General features: G+C 41.2%; 1 protein-coding gene across 3 annotated transcripts in view; it reads right to left on the reverse strand.

Annotated features, from left to right (window-relative positions):
* The window catches only part of CTNND2 (catenin delta 2), a 968,406-nt gene that overhangs the window by 389,080 nt on the left and 557,648 nt on the right, over positions 1-21,678 (reverse strand). For all 3 annotated transcript variants that reach the window (XM_060091588.1, XM_060091590.1, XM_060091589.1), the window contains one exon: positions 12,631-12,825. In XM_060091588.1, the coding sequence (XP_059947571.1) occupies positions 12,631-12,825 (195 nt within the window). The remainder of the gene's footprint in view (positions 1-12,630; positions 12,826-21,678) is intronic.

The following is a 21,678-nucleotide window of genomic DNA, read 5'->3' on the forward strand; positions in this document are numbered from 1 at the left end:
GAAATGTAAACTCTGTGAGGAGCTAAAACCCAGAAGAAATGTAAGGAATATCTTCTAAGAAATCGTGGACAGTGACTTCTTTACTGTTTAGGTTGAGAAAACTCAGAAAGGGCTCGCTCAGGTGATGTTAGGTTAATTCTATTAAGGGTGTGAAAGAAATTTACTAATGTGGTTAATTTCTCCTAAATAAAAGAAAATAAGGAAACGTGAGAGGATGCCGTATGCATGGGGGTGGAGGTGGACACAGGTCCATAGTTAGTACTCGAGCATTAAATGCAGGACTGTCCTAGTTTTTGTAAAGTTTAACAAACACCCACAGGATTTTTATATGCCTCTTTCTCAACTTGAGCTGTCATAGTAACAAATATATTTGGTGAAGGGTGGGCATGGGAGCGGAGATGAAGACCTGCCCAACTGCAACACAAACAAAATAAGGAGCTGACTTGGCTTTTCCAGAAGTATTTGCATCTTTTCAATACGCATAAATTGTTTGGAGAAGATTTGACACCAGTTACTAAAATTGGTTTGACTATTTCCAAACTGAATTTCAGTTTTTTGTTTCCTTCCTGGGTTCTTTGGAGTGTGTTTCCTGTCATTATTTTTATCTGGTTCTCAAAAATACTTGACATCTAAGGTTTAGCTGACATATACAATGAAAATAGCATCTTCCATATGAATAGAATGCAACCTGTTATTAATTGTTGTGATATTTAGCCATGATCAATATTAGATAGCACCTTTACTTTCTAGCATTGTAGATCGGAATATATCCCAAATACAGCCAGTGTCTAGAAGAGGCCATTTATACCATGCAAGCTCTAAGTGGAATTAGTTTCCAATTACGAATCACACCCCACAACTCAGACTTTCTGAGCACTTCATAGTGGACGGTGATAGAGCTTATTTTATCCTCTCTCTCATTAGAAGACATATGTGAAATCAAATACAAAAGAAATTATGTCACATTGAGGAAACAATGTTAATGTTAAAAGTGAAGGATATCCTGTCGAAATGACAAAAAGTTGCAAAGTGACCTGGAGAAACATATCCTAATATGAAAGCTGATTTTAACAGAGTTCAGGGCTTCTCATTCCAATGAACTTTTAATACTTAATCTTATAATAACCAAAACTAGGAGACTAGGCACTGTGACATGGTGAAGACTAGAAAAATATTTAAGAAAACTTTCTAAACAAAAAGTGTGTATTTCCCCAGAAGAGCAGTATTTTGAAATGATGAGGGCTGTCCTGATGGATTAAGTTTCAAAGTCATTGGATTAGACTAATAAACATTAAGTTCACAACCAGAAAATCTGTCTTACTTCTTTATGCAATTTATGGAGCATTTATATTGTCTCCAAAATTTTACAAGCATGTCTAATTAAAATTCATGTTTTAAAATTTATGAACAATGTGCTTTATGTCATGGGGACAGGGGTTAAAAATTCAGGCCAGGGGCTTCCCTGGTGGCGCAGTGGTTGAGAGTATGCCTGCCAATACAGGGGACACGGGTTCGTGGCCCTGTCCGGGAGGATCCCACATGCCGTGGAGCAGCTGGGCCCATGAGCCATGGCCGCTTAGCTTGCGCATCCGGAGCCTGTGCTCCATAATGGGAGAGGCCATAACAGTGAGAGGCCCACGTACCGCAAAAAACAAACAAACAAACAAACAAACAAACAAACAAAAAAACTTTCAGGCCAGGCATAACCATGCTCTTGGAAGAACAAATGCAAAGAGGTAAACAAAATTTCATTTTCTAGAAGAGTTGTGAAAAGCCATCCAGCAAATCAAGGGCAAATGGGGAAAACTAACTATAACCTGACATTTTTCAGATAAATGCATTTTTTCCATTCAGGAACTAAATATCTGCACTTAAGCTTTCTGAAAAGGGTTACTAATATCAGAAAAAAATCCTTTTCTATACGAAATTATTTGTTATTAATACATTAGATATAGTGATTAACAGGAAGGGAGGGCAAAATGGCAGAGATCAGGATTTAATAATGAAACATGAAGAAACACTCTTGTTAAAAAAAATGATAATATAGGCAAGGGAAACAAGCTAACTAGCCACATCAGAAACTCTCAAAGGACTATAAATTTTAAAAGAATAGGGACTTCCCTGGTGGTTAGGACTCTGCCCTTCCAATGCAGGGAGCACAGGTTTGATCCTGATTGGGGAACTAAGATCTTGCAAGCCGCGTGGCACAGCCAGGAAAAAGGAAAAAAAAAAAGGTATTAAAAAAAAAGAATATAGTATAACAAGAGGAGTTTAAGAAAAGCAATCCCAGGAGCAAACAAAAAATTATGCAGAGGATAAGGGAGACTGGGGCAAAACGTGAAAATAAGGTGTGAAATGCAATTAACTGAGTAGAAACAAGAAGGCAACATCTCGGTGTATGAGGAGGGATAAAAGGTGAAGGAAAGTTTATGAACATTGTTAGGCTCAGGTATGTATTCTACTTTGGCGTTTTCAGGAGGGAAATGTCAGGGAACGCGTTCAGAGCTTGGCTTCTGAAGTTAGAGAATCAGGTCGACATCTGGGCTTTTCGGTCAATTGTTTGTATCCAGCAAGAAACTGAGCTCTCAAAGCTCCAGTTTCCTGATTGTAAAGTGAAGAGAAGACAATGACCCCATGGGATCATTGTTTGCTTTAAATGCATGAAATCGTTTAATGCCTAATATGTGCAAAATGTTAAACAAATGAGCTCTTATTATTATCGCCTAACAATGCTGAAATCAGCTCACATTAGAATAGGGATTGTACATATTGCTTTGGAGTGAAAGGCCCTTGCCACTGGATATCAGACTTTATAGCTCCTGTAAGCACTTCATTTGTGTGGACTCATATTTTGTCCAACAACTCTATAGAAGAATAAACATGTCATTCTCACTTTACAGGTGGGAAACTGAGGCACAGAGAGATGATATAACTTGCCCAAATTTGCCTTATATTTAGTAGAGAAGGAATTCAAGCCCTTGCACCCTGCTTCTGGAGTTTATGCTTACAGGTTTATAAGCCGAACTAGGTTTATAACCTCAAATATGTGTATAACTGAATTACCTAACACAGTGAGAAAACTTAGAAAAATGAAGAGAGGCCTAAAATTAAGGATAATGTCTACCAAAAGTACAGAGAAGAGAGATTTATAATAGGAATCAACAATCTGAATATTCTATTGGAAAAAACTATTACACCTTGGTGGGCTAACTAATTTACACCATTTCTCATTTAATTGAATTTACTGAGATATGCAGAAAAATCTAACTTTGTTCATTTATAGGAAAATCAAGAATATGATACATATAGTTATCTTAATTTTATTTTGAAGTGTTCTGAGTCTTCGTTTAATCAATGATACTACTATATTAAGAAAAAAAGAGAGTGGACTATGAAATTTAAGACGGGTAAACAACTTCCAGAAAGATCATATTTGAAAAAAAAATCACAGTCACATTTCTCTCACTTGACAAATGGCCTTTCAGAAGTATCATTCCTGAAGCCATAAGTTTCAACTTTTTTACGTCACAATAAATGGAGTACCTGATGAGAATTTCAAAATATAAAATTAGAACTCAAACTGATACTGTCAAATTCAAATAAATTAGAGACTGATCAATGCAAGGAAAATAATGCAAAATAGCAATACAAATAGGGAGAAAAATACACTATTTTAAAGGATAGATTATATGATCATATAGAAGAAAATGCAAGAGAAACTAAGAGATCTCAAACTAGCCATCGGTAATGTAACAATGTAATACTTTATACTTTTTTAAGCATGAGGTAAAAGACTGATTTCAACACGTTAAAACTGATTTCTCCCTTCTTGCCTCGCCTGTTCAGACTGCGGTGTGTTTGATGCAGACTGTGGCTCTCTATTGATACAGATAAGCCGATACTGATCACACGATTAAAAGACTTTTCTTTAACACAGATTTTCCCTTAACTTCTGTCCTGTTATACTCAGTTGGCCAATAAGTGCATTCGGGTTTTTTGTAAGATGGTACGGAGGAAATCGAAAGGACGTTATGGGCTACGTTTTCTCTCATTTGAGTTTTAGACCTCAGTTGACCAAATCACCCACCTTGGAGGATTGCTCTATTCAACTGAACTTTCTTACGGCAAACATTTGAAGTAAAAGGTGCTTTATCAGCTCTGTAAACACTCCTCTCTCTTCTCACCTGCTCTGCAAACAGCCCCTTCTCCCCTCAGTAAGCTCTTCCAACTCAATGAATCACACTGCTGGTCTCCTTGGGGAGAGTTTAAAAGTAGCCTCTTCGGGGAGATTTTAAAAGTAGCCTCTTCAGCAGTTTACCTGATACTTCACCTTTTCACGCTGCTCATGAAATTATCTGTTTTCCGAAGAGCTACACAAATAAAGGTCTAGTGCGTAAAGGGAAAAAATAGATGTTTTATGGGTTGTATTTTGTTTGAAAGAAGGGAAGGGAGATCCTTTTTAATAAAAGCAGACATTCTATTTTGATGAGGATAGATGGTTACATGCATTCTTTACTGACAATGGAAAAAAAGGAGAACAGAATAAAATACAAGACTCTGGCACATGAAGAAACTTGGGAGATGGAATATAAAGTAGGGTTCAACAGAAGAAAGAAAAAGCATTTATTTTTGTTTTCGTATTATTTATCTTTGCTTTTATGTATATTTGTACATAGAGAGATATTAAAACATAAAATACTTTTACACATGTTATAAAATACAAAGTAAGCAAACAATAAGCTGATTAAATAACATTCCTTCTGCAAGCTCAGAAAATAAAAATGGCTTAGGTGACAATGGGTCCAAAAACATGGCCTATATACCTTTAAAATTATTACTTAAATAATAACAAATCTATCATTTCAGGGATGAGGAACCTTCACCACCCAATCCACTATATTCCCAGTAGTATTATCATCTAGAACTGAATTATACATGTCTTCCAATTTTCTGCACTCTGCACAGGTTGATCCAAGCTAAGCTCAATGGAAAAGTATTCAAGGGTAAATTTAACATAATCTTTTAACTTCATATGTCATTATTTTTGTGGGGGAGAGGCATTTAATGCAGGATTATTATTAGTGTTGATGTTGATTACTGGTGTTGATGTTGCTGTTTCTAAATTTTATCGACTGTTCTACCAGCAAACACTCTGCTCTCCTTCAGCTGTAATTAGACTTTATTTACACCATTTTAGGTGAATTGATATAGGTAAGCATCTGGAAGCTCTTCTTGGTTTTAAGATGATATTTATCACTGGGCTCATTAAAAATTTCCAGTTGGGTAATCATGTGCCCCTGACTTTTTAGATTTAAAAGAGGTAAAAATTTTAACTAAGAGGTTATGGAGGATCTAATTTGACTTGCTCCAGTGGGAAGCAATCATTTTTACAATTTGAAGTAACAGCCTTTAATAAGTAATAAACTGTTAATATTCCACCTTTTGTGGACTCAAAAGATGAATTTTATTGAAAATGTTATTTATATTTTATTGAAGAATAGCAATAAAATTTTATGAATATGAAGGTTCTATGTAATCCCTCTATAACTTTATGAAGTATTGACTATTACTGCAGAAAGTTAAGTTTTTTTAAAAATGCTTTCTCCATATGGGCAAATATTTTCATCCCATTCTTATTTCTTGTTATATTGCAATATTTGTCAACCTCATAAGGATATTTAGCAGGTTTTCTCCTTGCAGCGTACCTACGTTAATTCATTCTTTATTAGAAGCTGACATATTCATCACAGAAAACTTGTTTTCTCCACTCAGGATCACATTTATCCAAAAGGAAATGCATGTGACTATCAACCCAGCCAATGTTGGCCATTTTTGCTAGTTTAGAAAGATGTGTTTGGGGGGTTGTCAGAGTCAAGTATTTACGTTCATCAAATGACTCCTAAGTTGATAGTCATTGATATGTTTGAGTTTGAAATAAAAATCTGTGTCATCTTAATAGACTCTAGCATAAGCAAATCCATGAGAGTCACACGTTCTTTGTCTGGCTGTGTTCCTTATTATATAAGCTCTGGTTTGGACAAGGCTTATCCCGGACAAAAGGTACATTCTATTTAAACCGACGCCCAAATTAAAAGTGTGCCTCTTTAAATTTTCATTGTGCAAGAAGTAAAGACTCAGATGTTGGGTGAATGGTCCTGAAGAGCAGGTGGGGATATTCACTCTACTGCCCCACTCACAGCTCAGTGGCCTGGTCTTCTGCTGCAGCCATAGCATCCTTGCCCAGGGAGCATGGATGCGTCTGATAAGAGGGTCCCCTCTGGGGAGCCCTGTTGAGTGGTGACCACTGCTGATTCAGGAAGTGACCCTTTTATGTTCTCTCGTGTTGCTAGATCTCTGGAGCCACCATGCTGGCTCCTGTCTCAGTCCTGTCCTGGTGCCCCTAGGGGCAGATGCTCTACTGTCTCTGCCACCCTATAAAGTCACATCTGGGCCCAGGGAGGCTGGGGGGTCATCCTCCGAGCCTGCTCCCTTCTGCTGGGACAGAGTGGGGGAAAAGGTCTGTGGTTTTTGTTGCCAACTAGAAGCTGCCACTTGCCACCTGCCTCTACAGGGATGAAATCACAAGCTGCTGTGACCGTTGACCTTCAACACCCCCTGAAAGGAGTTCAAGGTGGAGATGAGGAATGATGCACTCTGTGCTCTGGGAAAAACTGGCAGCCCAAGTCTTCAGATAGTTAGATACTTTCAGGGGAAGATTTTATGAGCTCACTTCTTGCATCTCCTCATATCTAGAAAAGCACTAAAATCATTAACGGTGACATCTGCTCCTGGTGACTAGCAGAAACCTTCTGCAAAAAAGATGTGCCTGATTGCATGTACTCCCCTTTCACCAAAATCACATCTATACTGACCTTCCCCCCTAGCTCTTTGGACCAGTTCCTCAGAGCTATCTGAGATGCTGTCTCCCAGGCTATAGTCCTCATTTTTTTTTTTTTTTTTTTTTTTTTTTTTTGGCGGTACGCGGGTCTCTCACTGTTGTGGCCTCTCCCGTTGTGGAGCACAGGCTCCGGACGCGCAGGCTCAGCGGCCATGGCTCACGGGCCCAGCCGCTCCGCGGCATGTGGGATCTTCCCAGACCGGGGCACGAACCAGTGTCCCCTGCATCGGCAGGCGGACTCTCAACCACTGCGCCACCAGGGAAGCCCTATAGTCCTCATTTTGCCTCAAATAAAACTTAACTCACACCTCTCACGTTGTACATTTTTTTTTCATTTGACATTGTCTAGTACTGGCTGGGGTGCCTGAGCAGGAAGGATCAGAGCTAGGTCTGGGATGCGGGCAGAAGACCCTCTTCAGACCATGCTCCCTGGCACAGCAGTGGCCCACAGAGTGCTGGCCCAGCTGAATAAAATCCGATTGATTTCTTGTGTGTGAGTTGTGAACCCTGTTGTATGTTTTACCATCCACCAGCCTGGAGTGAGAGAGGGGAGAAGTGGGATTTGTCAACACTGATTCTCTGACACGCACACAAATGTATACAAATGCACGTACGTAAGGCTCTGACATTATGGTTAGGAAGCTTTTTGGTTTGGGAAAGGCTCGAGGACCTTTTTGAACACCCAAAGGTAGACTGTGCTTCTTGTCTGAATCGGGATCTAAGTCAGTCTTCAAAATAAAGTAACAGGGGTGAGAGGGTAACTATGGTGGCTAAGACGGAGGGATGGAAAAAACATGGCGGTAGGTTGGGTATAGGGGGAGAAGCTAACTGAGAAATCGCCTTTGGAGGGGAAGTTTAGGGAGCTTCAATCTGTCTCATCTTCGAGGACTACAGCTGTTTCCTGCTCTTCTCGGTACAGTCATCTTGGTGTATCTCTCAGCTCTAGCACAATCTGTAACTCAGGATGGCCTTAGTGGTGCTTGGAAAGGGAGGCCCAGGGATGGGGTCAGCATGGGCCTGAGCAGGGATGGGAGAGAAGAGTGGCCACAGGAGATAATGCCCGGGACCCTGAGCCAGGTGGAAGCAGAGCTGAAGAACAGAGGGACCAAGAGTGGGTGCCATTCCACAGCCCCACTCCCTACTGAGAAACTAAAGGATGACCTGGGAGGGCGTCAGGAATCGTGTATAGTGCAATCTTGAGTTACATGTTATCTAGGAAAGAAACGACAGTATGTGTTGTTTTGTGCTTTTTTTTTTTTTCTTTTTTTTTTTTTTTACAGTTAAGGTCATTTTAATTTTGCAATTGTATAAAGAGGACGGGAGTTTTTTTCCCAGTTTTTCCTGTGAGAGGAAAATACATATTAGTAAGTAAAATTATTTCAGTTTAGTTGAATTTGTGCCAAATCTAAGCAAGCGAGTCAGGCATCCAAGAAACGAATCTGAATGGTTGACCGCTCAAAGGAGTTACTTTTGAGCCTCTGACTCCAGTGTCACCAGTTGAGGGATGTCCTTTTCTCTTCTGTAATGATCCTGCTTGCTTAATTTTGAGTATGTTCTATTTTGTTGGTGCTGTTCTTAATACTCTGTCTTCATTGTTGTCTGGAATATTCATTTAGCCTTTAATATATTACCTTCTGTTACCAGTTATTTTTTTCCTATTTTAGGTCCTTCTCTGAAACTAAAATGAGCATGTGTGAGGACAAAGAGTTGGTTTAAGCTTCTTTGGACCTGAAGCCCATCGAGCACGTGGTTTGTTTTCAACAGATATTATCTGATTAACACAGGACACAGGAAATCCTGATGCTCTCTAGATGAGAATGGGTGTATATATATTTTTATTTTTATTTATTTATTTTTGTGGTACGCGGGCCTCTCACTGCTGTGGCCTCTCCCCTTGCGGAGCACAGGCTCTGGACGCACAGGCTCAGCGGCCATGGCTCACGGGCCCAGCCGCTCGGCGGCATGTGGGATCCTCTCGGACCGGGGCACGAACCCGTGTCCCCTGCACCGGCAGGCGGACTCTCAACCACTGCGCCACCAGGGAAGCCCTTTATTTTGTTTTTGAATGATGATTTTTACAAATGCAGGGTCAACCAAGATGACTGTTAAGAGCCCAGGTCCCAGGGCAAAACTGCCTGGGTGTGAAGGTTTAAAGACTGGCTCCGTACCACCTGTGTGACCTTGGGCAGATTACTCAACATCTCTGTGCCTCAGTATTCTGATTCGTAAAGTGAGCATCATAATAGCACCTCCTTCATAGGTTGGTTCTGGGGATTAGTAAATACATTCAAAGCCTTGAGGACCATCGCTGAAAGTGGCAGACATGCTATATGCTTTGTCATCCTGTCTCACCTGCTTGATGCTATGGCACCACCTAGTAATTCCCAAATTGTTAAGGCCAATACACTTGACTTCACCCCCAAGTGGGGATTCCCTCAAGAGCAGCAAGTGGCCTTCAACTCCCCTGCCCCAGTCTCCTGGAAGTATCCTCTGGAAATGCTCTACAGGTGGAACTGAAGGACCTCTGGCCAGTGGCCTTACTTCACAGCAGAGAGGTAAGGCTGAAGAGTCACCTTGGCCACTGATCTGAGCCAAAAGCTAGTGACCCCAGAACAGTTCAGGTCTAACAGGCCTCGTAAGAACCTGTCCTCCTCTCCCAAGGAATTAGGGTATTTGCTCTGACTCTGGAAGCTTCTTAAAGGTCTGTACCAGTGGTGGCACTAAGTGTGGGGTGTGTATAGCACAGAGGATGTGAAAAATAACCCTCTGGATATGGAAAAGTATTTTCTATTTTTTTGGTTGCACCGCATGGCTTGTGGGATCTTAGTTCCCCGTTCAGGGATCGAACCGGGGTCCCCGACAGTGAGAGCACGGTGTCCTAACCACTGGATCACCAGGGAATTCCTGGGAAAGAAATCTTAAAATGTTTCTTTATTGAAGTTTAATCTTGCCTTTACTAGATATAATTTAATACTATTGTATAATATGTATGTAATTTATAAGTGAGAGATATATACCCGTATTAAAAGCATTTTCTCAAACATGTGGGTTCTGATAGAGACAGTTCCTGGAGGTGCAAGTTTAGCTGGGAAAGGGTAAGGACTTGAAATGAATTCAGGATAGAAACAGGGAGTAACCTGAGCAGGTGTGAGGGAGAGAGGGCTTGTGGCTTTATGCTTAGGAGCTGGAGAGGTGGCTTCTCCCCACCTGTCCTCAAGAGACCACTCATGCACTTCTGTAAATTTTCATAGTGTTGTGGAAATCAGCATATTTCCTCAAAAGTGCCTCAAGTTCAAAGATGCGGGCAGGGATGGTGTCTTGGGCATCTGGATGGCACACCTCAACAGATCTCGGCCAGGGCAGAGGTTACTATTAGTGGCAAAGGGCTGGGCAAACAGATTGTCCCCTCTGAAGCACTCAGAGGATACTCCTGCCTTCTCTCAGAGGAGAGATAGGAGAAAAACACTCGTTTATTCATTCAGCCTGGTTCTCCACTGATGGCTTAGAACGGGGGTCAGCAAACTTCTGTAAAGCACCAGTAAGTAAGTATTCTCAGCTTGACCAACCATATGGTCTCTGTCACTATTCAACTGGGCTGCTGCAGGGTGACAGCAACTACAGATGATCTGGAAACAAAAGGGTGGGGCTGTATTCCAATAAATGTTTATGGACTCCAAACTTTGGATTTCATATGACTTTTACATATCCCCAAATATTATCCATCTTTTGACTGCAAACCATTTAAAAATGTGATCATCGTTTTTAACGCACAGGCACTACTACAACAGGTGACGAGCTGGATTTAGACTGTGAGCCACAGTTTGCCAACCCCCGTCTTAGAGAAAACACTACTTTTGTTGTCGTCATTGTTCTTTTTTGTTGTTGTTGTTAAATGTGAACATCATTCCTGGTCCTTAATTTGCGATCGATGAATGAAATATTTTTTTTCCTATTGTAGCTAATTTTTCATTAAACCTCCAGAAGTTTATCAACGAGAGCTAATTCTAAAAGCCTATGAATATGGAACAGAGAATCAACATAATCCCTTTTGTTGTCAGTTTTTCTTCAAATTAGATATTGAATGGCACTGAGATTTTTATCTTTGTCTTTTATAAGGAGTGGGTGGAAATAAAATTACCCTAGTTAATAATATGCAACAAGCTAAATGTTAAAATAGCTCAGCCTCAGACTGGAGTAGATTTAGCAGGCTGAAGGCGAGAGAAACTCTGACAGAAGAATAAATGGGTATTCTTTCTACCTCAACTAAGATATGTACTATTAACACTGGATGGCATTTACAATGTCAAGAGTAAAATCAAGGAGTATCTTGTGCTTTTCTTCCTATGATGCGGTGAAAGACTGAAATGTAAATATCAATAATCAGCTAGAAAAGCAACATAGCTTGCCTGGATTTCAAAACATATAATTTAGTATCATAATGTAGTTTAACAAAATTGCTATGATCTACTTCTTGGGAACTGGAAGTTACAACAGGCTGAAGATGCAGTGCCCGGTGCCAAGGCCTGGACCAGAGCTTCCGCATCCCCATACCTCGGCCCCTGCCCGGGATAATGTGTATCATTAGAAATGAAGGAGACAGCTCAACTGTCTGCAAACCGGCAGCATAATGTTTTCTAAGCTAACTTAGCCATGGGAGGCTTTAGAGGAAGTGCAATTCTCACTATCTTCTTAATGATATTGATTTTACAGTTAAGATAAGTGTGCTCTAGCACATTTAATCGTGACACTTGACCAGTTATTTTGCAAATGGCTTCATGCTCTGGAAAACACTTGTCCTTCTTCACGTGGCCTAAGGTTGTGTCAATTCAAAATATATATTTAATCCAGGAAAGCTATACAGTTGAGTGAACCTTACGCAATTGCCAATAGCCGACTTTTCAGAAATAATTTCATATGATTCAACCTAATAGTGTGTATGAAATAAATTCTCAGTTGGCTTTACAAAATATGCTACATTTTTTAGTAAATATGCTTCTTTCCCACCAAGCTTGCCAAACAGGTAGACTGTGTCATTAAAAAAAACACTTACCAGCATGAGGCATATGCCTTTATATGTCCTGTACAGTGATTGTGCTTTCCTAAAGTAGTTATATTCATTAAATACGTTAATAATGATGTACAAAAAATTGGTACTGCTTCCTTCGATTTCCCTGTGTGACAAAATGAGCTGACAACACCCCTGTACTTATTTACAATCTAGTCAGGGAGCTAAAGTGGAGTCATATTTGGTTTCTATCCTTATCACAAACATTAACGAGAGAAGCAGGTCATATCATAATGCTTCTGAGGAAACAGAACATACACACACATACACACACATACACACACGCACACACACACACACACACTTGTCTGTGGACAGGCCCCCTCTGTGGACAAGCCACCTCTGTGGACAGGCCACCCTCTGTGGACAAGCCACCCCTCAGTGGACAGACCCCTGTCTGTGGACAGGCCCCCATCTGTGGACAAGCCACCCCTCTGTGGACAGACCACCCCCGTCTGTGGACAGGCCCGTCCTCTGTGGACAGGCCCACCCCTCTGTGGTCAGGCCCGCCCTCTGTGGACAGGCCCACCCCTTTGTGGACAGGCCCACCCTCTGTAGACAGGCCCACCCTCTGTGGACAGGCCCACCACTCTGTGGACAGGCCTGCCCTCTGTGGACAGGCCCGCCCTTTGTGGACAGGTCTCCCATTGGGGTCCTGAATACACACCTGTGCTCGTGCGGTACGTGCCCGTGTGTGTTGGCGGCAGAGGGTCCCCCTGGCTCTGGCTGAGACTCCTCATGGGGGGCTTCTGATAGACACGGTCTTCATAGATAGGGTCTATGTGGTGCTCTGGGGACTGCAGGGCCCGCAGCTCCGGGCCCAGGTGGCCGTGCTGGCTGCTGTATGAGGCCCGGGACCCAGCTGAAAGGAATGGACAAGGAGACAGTAAGACCCGACCAACATTCAAACAGAACTTGTTTTAACAAAGACATATTTGAATTTGGGGGGTACAGGAATGTTGAAATCTGCAGAAAATCAAATGATTGGCAGCAAGAGGTCAAGCTAATCAGCTTATCTGCATCACCCAGCTGCCTTGCTTTGTGCCCAAACCTGATCTCTGTATAAGGATGATAATGATTCTGAGATAAATCCCCATTGAACAGGGCCAGTGAAACAGCATTTTTCCCAGCCTAACGAATGTAGCAGGTTTCCTCACTAAAGAAATCAGGCAGACTGAAGTCAAACCTAAAAAGCTCTTATTATCCCTTAGTCCTTGCACCTGAAATTTTACAACAGGAATTCTTATTTAAAACGATGAGCAAATGCATAAGCCATGGTGGCAAGCCATCCTGATGTTGTTCTTGAAAAGTGGACCAGAATTTGTTCTCTCGTCACCAGTTTTTCCCTGGACAATGAATGAACCAAAACGTTCGGACTTAAGTCGTCTAAATCCCTGAGAGAAGCAGATTTTAAAGAAAAAGGTTTTCAAGTTACATTTTCCTTTACTCTTACCCTCCAAATGGAAGGATCTACATTTCGTCTACCTTCCTCTGAAACAGTTCAAATGGTTGCCACAAACTGGTTTAATTTATAAATCGAGGCTACACAGCATTTGCCTGTAGTGTTTGTAAATCCTTATTTGTGTCTTTTTTCTTTTCTTTTCTTTCTTGCACTGTATAGGAAGAGGTGTGGCTTTGAAGCAGTGCTGTGGGACAGGGAATCTCTGCACAAGAGGAAACACTTTCATGAGGGTTAAGAGCTTGAGTTGACACACAAAAAAGAAGACGTTGACTGAGAGCGAATATTTTGTCTGAGGGAAAGCCAGGGTCACAGGAGTAGACATGCCAGGAGAATCATCTCCACGGGGACAGATGGAGTGGAGGACATCTAGGAACAGTGGAGGGGCATCAAGGAGAGACGGTTATCTAACAATGGTGAGTACAGAACACACACAAAACCCCAACGAGGCTACAGATGATTTTAGCAAAGACCCTTCAGCTAACTCTCCAAAGCTAATCACCCGCATGGCACGCTGGGATTTAACTGTCAAGTGCCTTTGAATAGTCCCAACTGGGAGCCCTCCATGCCAGCTTGAAGTTAGAGGGAGTTGGAATTCCTTGATTTTGGTAGTGTTTGTGGACAGTTCTCCCTCTGTCCTGATGCTCCCCGGCCTTCCCCGGTGGCCACCTTAAAGCCAACATCTTCAGTGCTCAGTGATGGGGCTGTTTCTTCAGAATGATCTAACCCCAAAAATTTTGATATTCTTATCTATTATATTTGAGGACAAAGCCATTCAAAAGTTTTGAAATTGCCAACAGATAAAGGTTTTACTGGTATACTTTACACAGGCTGCTTTACATTTAAATCAACAGAGAATAGAGCAATTCTTAAGGACTGGGGCAGTGCTAAGACTTCTATGAATTCCGTCTGGGTAACAAACACGGAATGTTTTGAGCAAAGGAAGGGAATCAAGTAGGCAAGTTCCTTACCTTTCCCTTTGCTAGTAATTAAATATTCTGATTTAGAGAGCGCTCAGATGAGTGATAGATTCAAAATAACTGTTTTACATAATTAGGTTCATTGCATCTGATTTATCAAATGCCAACATCACACTGCATATTATCACATGCTCATATTTTCCAGGAATCTATTTAAGTACGATATGCCTTGAGTTCCTGCTGTCAGTGCTTTCTACCTCTGAAGGTTTTGATAATATTGCCAAGGACTTACAAGTGTAAAAAACAAGGAAACAGTCATTACATCCAAATGTCAAATAGTTAAATAAAAGTTATCCATCCCTGGTAGATTTAGAGGTGTAACTTGATCACCATTCCTTGATTCTAAGCAGCCAAAAATATCCAACAATGAACAGTAAAAGGACCTGCTGATCTTTTAAGTGACGACATGAGCTGAGGGTATGTGTGAAAATCCTCTTCTTATAAGCATTTACTGGGCATAAGGAAATTTTTATTAGTATCATAAGTCAGAAATTAATGGCCAAGTGTCCTAAGCAAGGAGCAAGGATCTTAAGATAAGGCCTACCTCTGTGGATATCAGAATTTCTATGTGCTGGTATTAAGGAAAATGCAATAGTACAATTATTAAATATTTGAAGAGTATACTACACTTTTTTATTAGCATGCTTTTGATAGAACTGTAAGTTCATAGTACTTCCCTGTGGAGACACTTGTACAAAATACCTTTGCATAGGGCCTCCCTGGTGGCGCAGTGGTTAAGAGTCCGCCTGCCGATGCAGGGGATACGGGTTCATGCCCCGGTCTGGGAGGATCCCATATGCCGCGGAGCAGCTGGGCCCGTGAGCCATGGCCGCTGGGCCTGCGCATCCGGAGCCTGTGCTCCGCAACAGGAGAGGCCACAACAGTGAGAGGCCCACATACCGCAAAAAGAAAAAAAAAAAAAAACCTTTGCATATTTAAGCATTATGCATAGAGCTAAGGCATTTTAAACCAAGCATTGTTTGCACTCCTTTTATCCACTGTGGTCAGGTTTTAGTTGCTCGTGGCTGGGTGGGCACAGTTAATGGGAAAAGAGACAGAACTAGGAGAAAAAAGAGGGGCAAGGAATTAAAGGCTAAAAGTGCAACTTCTGGAATTCATGCCCTCTACCACTCTTGCTCAAGAAAGAACATATCAGGCCCCTACTAACAAGGCCTGTTTTATTTTGGGCAATTTCAAGAAAAAAAAAAATCTCACACAACCTCTTCTCCAAATAGGTTCCAAAATTTCATGAGATGGTGTATACATTTGCTGATTCAAAGAAAATACACTTTTCTTGATACATGCACCCCAGTGTTCATTGCAGCACTATTTATACTAGCCAGGACATGGAAGAAACCTAAATGTCCATCAACAGAGGAATGGATGAAGAAGACGTGGTATATATATACAATAGAATATTACTCAGCCATAAAAAGGAATGAAATTGTGCCCTTTGCAGAGACGTGGATGGACCTAGATACTGTCATTCAGAGTGAAGTAAGTCAGAAAGAGAAAAGTAAATATCGTATATTAACGCATATATGTAGAATCTAAAGAAATGGTATAGATGAACTTATTTGCAAAGCGGAAGTAGAGACACAGATGTAGAGAACAAACATATGGACACCAAGGGGGGAAGTTGGGGGTGGGATGAATTGGGAGACTGGGATTGACATATATCCATTACTATGTATAAAACAGATAACTAATGATCACCTACTGTATAACACAGGGAACTCTACTCAGTGCCTGTGGTGACCTAAATGGGAAGGAAATCCAAGGAAGAGGGCATATATGTATACATGTGGCTGATTCACTTTGCTGCACAGCAGAAACTAACACAACATTGTAAAGCAACTATACTCCAATTTAAAAACAAGAAAAAAAAGAAAATATGCTTTTCTTTAGTAGTAATTTTCTTTTACCATCACGTTCTATTTGACAGTGAGTGCTCAGCATTAACACTGGGCTCAAAACACCATTAGTAAACATCTGCATCTTTGCCAGAAACTGGAACAATGGTAACAAGGAAAAATGCTGGAGAAACTCTGACTTCGTTAAAATGTCACAGACGTCCAGGCCAATTATGTTGGTGGAGAACAATTCTGAGAGCCTCACCTTGACCAAGCTGAGGGCTCAGAACAGCAGTGTGACAAAGGGCAATGGAAACATGGATGGGCCCAAGAGAAAAGGGAAAGCAGACCCCACGGACCAGCCCAACTGCATCAACCGGTCCCCCGCCATTGCAGACCCAGGTCATGCAACTATAATACCTGTGTCCAGACTTTATGACCAATTTCTGCCACAACACTTACAGCATCCAATGTTAACCTTTCAATGCTATCATATGTTTTTACTCGTCCTACTTCTCCTCTTCAGAAGACAAAGTTTGGGTCTAGAGAGCCCAGGCCCTGGCAGTGTTCATATATAGTATGTTTCTGAAATCAGTGGGTTTGAAGACTCACATCTGAAGCATGAATGCTCAGCTTACAGGCTAAGAGAGGTTGTGATCCAGGAGGGCTGAAGGGTAGTGTAACAACCACGTGGGTGCTCTGTGCAGGCCAGACACTCCTGCATGGCCAGGAGTCCTGGAGGACTGGGAAGAACCTGCAAATGGATGTAGGAACAGGCTTGAGACATTGGCTGCACAAGAGCTACCATGAGTCCTAGGACCTCCGTCACTGGCCCACTGCTGCTAGGGCTGACTTGGAAGGATGCGCAGATGGTTCAGAACAGATCACTCCTGGCCACTCAGCTGTGGTGCTGGTAATGAGAGGTGAGAGGAAAGGTTCAGCTCTGTGGAAGAGATGTGTAACCAAGCAGGACACTATGGGGTCTTCCTGGGACAGAGCCCTCTCCCCATGTCCTCTGCTGTAGGTCCTCTCTGAAGTACCTTGATAACAGTATCTGATGCATGCTTCCTGAGTTGTTTTACAGATGCTAAAACCACCACCAAATGGAAGAAATTAACTACTGGATGACCGTGAGCCCCGAGACCTACAGTTGCCTAAGGATTGATCATGTTAACTGTCCTGTTACCTCACCATCAACCAATCAGAGAACTGTGCACGATCACATACTCTGTGACCCCCTCCCTCACCTGGCTTTTAAAAATGCTTTGCTGAAACCCTTCAGGGAGTTTGGGGTATCTTGAGCACGAGCCACCCATTCTCCTTGCTTGGCCTTGGCCCTGCAATAAACCTTTCTCTGATCCAGTCGTTGACGTTTGGGTTTGTTTGGCCTCACTGTGTGTCGGGCACAGGAACTTGCATTGGGTAACAGATGGAGGTATGGGCTCCAGGGGCTCAGAGGGCAGAGTGGACCCTGGAGAGTAGAGGGGCCCTAGACCTGGGACATCCCCTGGAGCTCTGTAGGTACCTTCACTCCAGCACCACCACTTACAAGAGCAACTCCTACACAGAAGTGTAAGCAGGTAGGTTAGGGGGTCCCTGGAGAAAGAGAACCAGGAATGGCTTTCTTGACAGAAGAGAACCCATTTTGGCCTAAGCCATTTTGTGATCTACGCCTGGCTTCAGTGCCTGCCGTTGAACAGATCTCAGTAATTAGTGATCTTAAGGGAGGGAATGCAGAAACAAGGGAGGAGCATTCAAGAAACAACAGTGCAGCCTTGGGGCAGGGTCCTGGTTCCTTAAGGGATATACATAACAATATACCTTTGAGTTCTGCTGAAGCTAAAACCCTCACTCAGGTAGAGGATGGAAGGATGATGCTGACCTTCCTGACTTCAATCAGCTAAAGCTTGGCCTCTGTCAACCTGGGCCCCAATTCTATGCTGAATTCTCCTCTGCTCAAGCCCCCTCATGAATATGCATGGACCTTTAGCTTAAAACGTCCCCAATTTTGCTGTTTGGGGAGACGCTGCTTTGGCAGAGATCCCCTGTGTTCTCCTTATTCGCTGCAAGTAATAAATCTTTCCTCCCCCTGCTCTTTGGCTTGTTTGTGGCTCTTGGCTCAACACCCACCAAGACGTGAACCCAGTTTCTGGGGAACAGAAGCTTGAAAGCATGGCTGCCCCTCCAATTCTGCACACAAAAGGGGGCCTTAGGAGCACAGACGCATAATGTCCAACAGTCTGAAGTAAACTCAAATAGCATCTAAAGTAGTAATTCTATTCCTCTTTTCTTTTGTCATTTTTTCCCCAAACAGACTGAAATAGGGAGCCATGATTTGGGCTCCAGATCTGTGTTTAACCAGCTGGGCAAATCAAGGCAAGTCATTGAACCTCTCTGAGCCCTGGTTACGTCTAGTGTAAAAATACAAATAATAGTATGTGTTTGTATGACATGGCATTGTGGGAGGATCAAGGTCAGAAAAATCTGTGTGAAGGGCTGTGCAATTGATAAAGCAGCGTAAAAATAGGTATTCTCATGTCACTCGATCTTAGAATCAAGAAATTGTTATCTCATGAAAATACATCTTTTGATTCTAAAACACAATCAAACACTATAATTTAAACGATCAAAAACAACTTAAGAGATTTAACTGTGAAATATTATAAATGGAAAAAAACTGATAATTTTGTGAAGTATTATTGGAAAATGTAAATTTTAAGGTTTTATTTTTCCTTAAAATATTAATGTTGCTTTTTAATGGATAATTGTAAAGAATGAAGGAAGGAATGAAGTTCAAAGGGAAAGAAATATTGAAATAACCAAGAGAAGGTGGAATCCTTTTTAGAAAGGGATATGGCATAAATTAAACCTGCTGAGCAAAGATAACAAACATCTGCTGATCCAGAAGGAAGCCAGTGACAAACCTGCAGGGAGTTCTTGACACGGAAAATAATTAAGAAGCTGAAAGGGTCAAGTATCCTCACTGCCTTGCTTGTCTCACGCCTCCACCCCACAGAGAGAGAATCCAACAGGCTCTGTTCCATTTGACCAGCAATAGCAAACACTTCTAGACTGATGTGCAAATAAATTTCTACTTGCTAGATTTTACATAGAGCGTTTACCTGTGCCAGTTAATCCATATTGATTGATACGTTCACTCACTTAACACATATTTACTGAGGGAGCAACTTCTAGGAGTATTCGACACTATGATGCTTAAGACACAAAAGGTCCCTGGCCTTGAAAATAAGTCAGTCATCACATTTAGAGATAAAGGTACTGAAGGAAAATAAAGTAGGGTGGGGAGGGTAGATAGTGTCAGTGGGTATACTGTTTTCATATGGTGGTCAAGAAAGTTCTTTATGAGGATGTGACATTTCAGCAGAAGACTACTTAAGGGAGCAGTGCTGGAGGAAGATCCATGTGTTTCTCAGATAGAGGGGACCAGAAGTGAGAGCAAAGGCTCTCTGTCGGAGAGTCAATTCAGAATACTTACAGAAGTGATTTTATTATCTATTTAATCCATATTGTCTTTTAAAAGAAATGCCAGTTAGTATATGAACCCTTTATAAGTTCATACCACAACTGATTATAAAAACTGAACAGATATTTTTTAACTCACAATTTCACAATCACAGTAACCACGTTTTCAGCAAAAGGATTTGAAATATTCAACAGGAGATCACACATAAGGAACTCATGAGAACTGCATGACCAAAGATTCAGCTCAAATACATATATATATATATGTGTGTGTGTGTGTGTGTGTGTATGTATACACACACATACATACATATATATACACACACATACATACATATATATATTTGCATTTGAATTTTCACTCCTTAGAATATGATTAGTTCTCAAATCTTCATTTCTTCCTTGCAGAATCATCTGCGAGACTTTGAAACACTGATTCCCGAACACAACCCCCAAAAGATTCTAACTCAGTCCATCTAATAGTGAAGCAGCGAGGTGCATTTAATGGGCACCCCATGCCTCATCACTCTACTACAGGAATCACCCTGACAGCCTCCCTGTTCCAGATAAATCAAAGAGAGAGGAGACAGGCATATCCGAAAGAAATCAGTATCTAATGTGTTACAACCCTCAATTTACCACTTCTTGCTTTCTTCAAATAATATCATTTACTACCACATTACGCCAATTACTTTACTGAACAGAACGAAACAAATTCATTCTGTTTTTCACTGGGACCCATTCACATTCTCTTATTTCTATACTATACAATTTCTGGCTCTCTCATTCAATGTGAATTCACTTGCTTTTGCAAAGAAACAATGTTTGCAGTGTTTCCAAATGAAGCAATGTTTTATTTGGAAATATCAATATTAGGTTCTTAAGGACACACTGCCATTGACCTGTTCACTTCAAATTTGGGAGCCAGTTTCACATACTCATTTGCAAATAAATGGAAGGAGGAAAAGAAGGACCTAAATGACATACTGGTCAGTGGACCAGAGAAAGCTGACTCGATGAGTTTGTGCCCTGGTGGCAGAACTGAGTGCTTTCATTTCTGAGATAAAGAGTTGTCTTCAGAAGAAGAGCTATAACCTTCTTGTGCTATGAAGTAAAGTTCAAAGTAAAATCTAAGAATTCAGGGTTTAAAAAAAAAATTCTGTGTGCAATCAGTTCATGCATTGCTATTTATTAGTGAAACCATATTTTTGAGGGGCAAAATAGGACTTTTATAGAGACACATAGAGCCTGGAATAAAAGCAGATTTCCCCTTGCAAATCCCCACTGCACCTCTTCCTTGCTGAATGCTCTGATTTCAGGGTATGTTCCCTGCAGGTACGTTGGCATCACTAGGCGACGTGGCCAAGCAGCATGGCCTGTGTAGGCAGAATGCCTTCCCTCTGTGAGAGTTTATGGCTTTGAACTAGTTATTTTGTGGACTTTGAACTTCTTAAAAAGTCTGGCTTGATATTTGTTATCATTAAACTCCTGGGAGAAAAATGACCTCAGCAAAAGCACTTTCAGAAATACAAAAGGTCACATAATTTTGGTTAACTTTTTAATATCATAAATGCGTTCTAAGTAAATTGCCAAGAGATGCAAATATTACACCTTAGATGTAAGAAATTCTCACCATGATACTTACTTGATTTATTCTTGATTTTTGCTTTTTGACACAAATCAAAATTACAAAATCTACTTCTTACACCTATGCCAATTCACATATTAATTTCAGTATTTAAAGGACCTCAAATATTTCCTGTATATCTTGAGTCAAGTCCATGCACTAAATTTCATTTGCAAATGATCATCATTCATTGAATTAGTTTGACATCTTATCTCATATTGTTATAAATATTAAAATATATGGACACATTTCCTACACTATAGGCTATGAGCATATTTGTTTGGAAGGGAGATTATTAATTCATTTGTATTCA

Source organism: Mesoplodon densirostris, chromosome 3 (genome assembly GCF_025265405.1).
Source record: "Mesoplodon densirostris isolate mMesDen1 chromosome 3, mMesDen1 primary haplotype, whole genome shotgun sequence".
NCBI lineage: Eukaryota > Metazoa > Chordata > Mammalia > Artiodactyla > Ziphiidae > Mesoplodon > Mesoplodon densirostris.